This window comes from Merops nubicus, unplaced genomic scaffold, assembly GCF_000691845.1.
Source record: "Merops nubicus isolate BGI_N331 unplaced genomic scaffold, ASM69184v1 scaffold39495, whole genome shotgun sequence".
NCBI lineage: Eukaryota > Metazoa > Chordata > Aves > Coraciiformes > Meropidae > Merops > Merops nubicus.
Genome location: NW_008609587.1, coordinates 3,962 through 4,175, shown reverse-complemented (window position 1 = coordinate 4,175; position 214 = coordinate 3,962). Strand labels below are relative to the sequence as shown.

The window sequence follows — 214 nt, the reverse complement described above, 5'->3', positions numbered from 1 at the left end:
GAAGTGCCTCCCCGAGGTGAAGCCCTCGCGGGCCAGGACGCAGCGGGAGCAGCTGAAGCGTTTGGGGTGGTCGGGGAGGGGTCTCTGGGTGTCCTCCCACCACACCCTCCGCCCGTCCTCCGACAGCACCAGCCGTGGATGAGCCGTCTCTGGGTCCAGCGTCACCGTGGCTGGGGACACCGAGAAGATGAAGGTCACGGAGGCCCCCGGGGGG

The 214-nt window shown here is 70.1% G+C and overlaps 1 protein-coding gene across 1 annotated transcript in view; it reads right to left on the bottom strand.

The window, feature by feature from the left end:
* Positions 1–6: 6 nt before the first annotated feature.
* LOC103773273 (tripartite motif-containing protein 15-like) overlaps positions 7–214 on the bottom strand; it is a gene marked incomplete at both ends in the record, with an annotated part of 3,182 nt that continues 2,974 nt past the window's right edge. The window contains one exon of the mRNA XM_008940636.1: positions 7–170. Within this exon, the coding sequence (XP_008938884.1) occupies positions 7–170 (164 nt within the window). The remainder of the gene's footprint in view (positions 171–214) is intronic.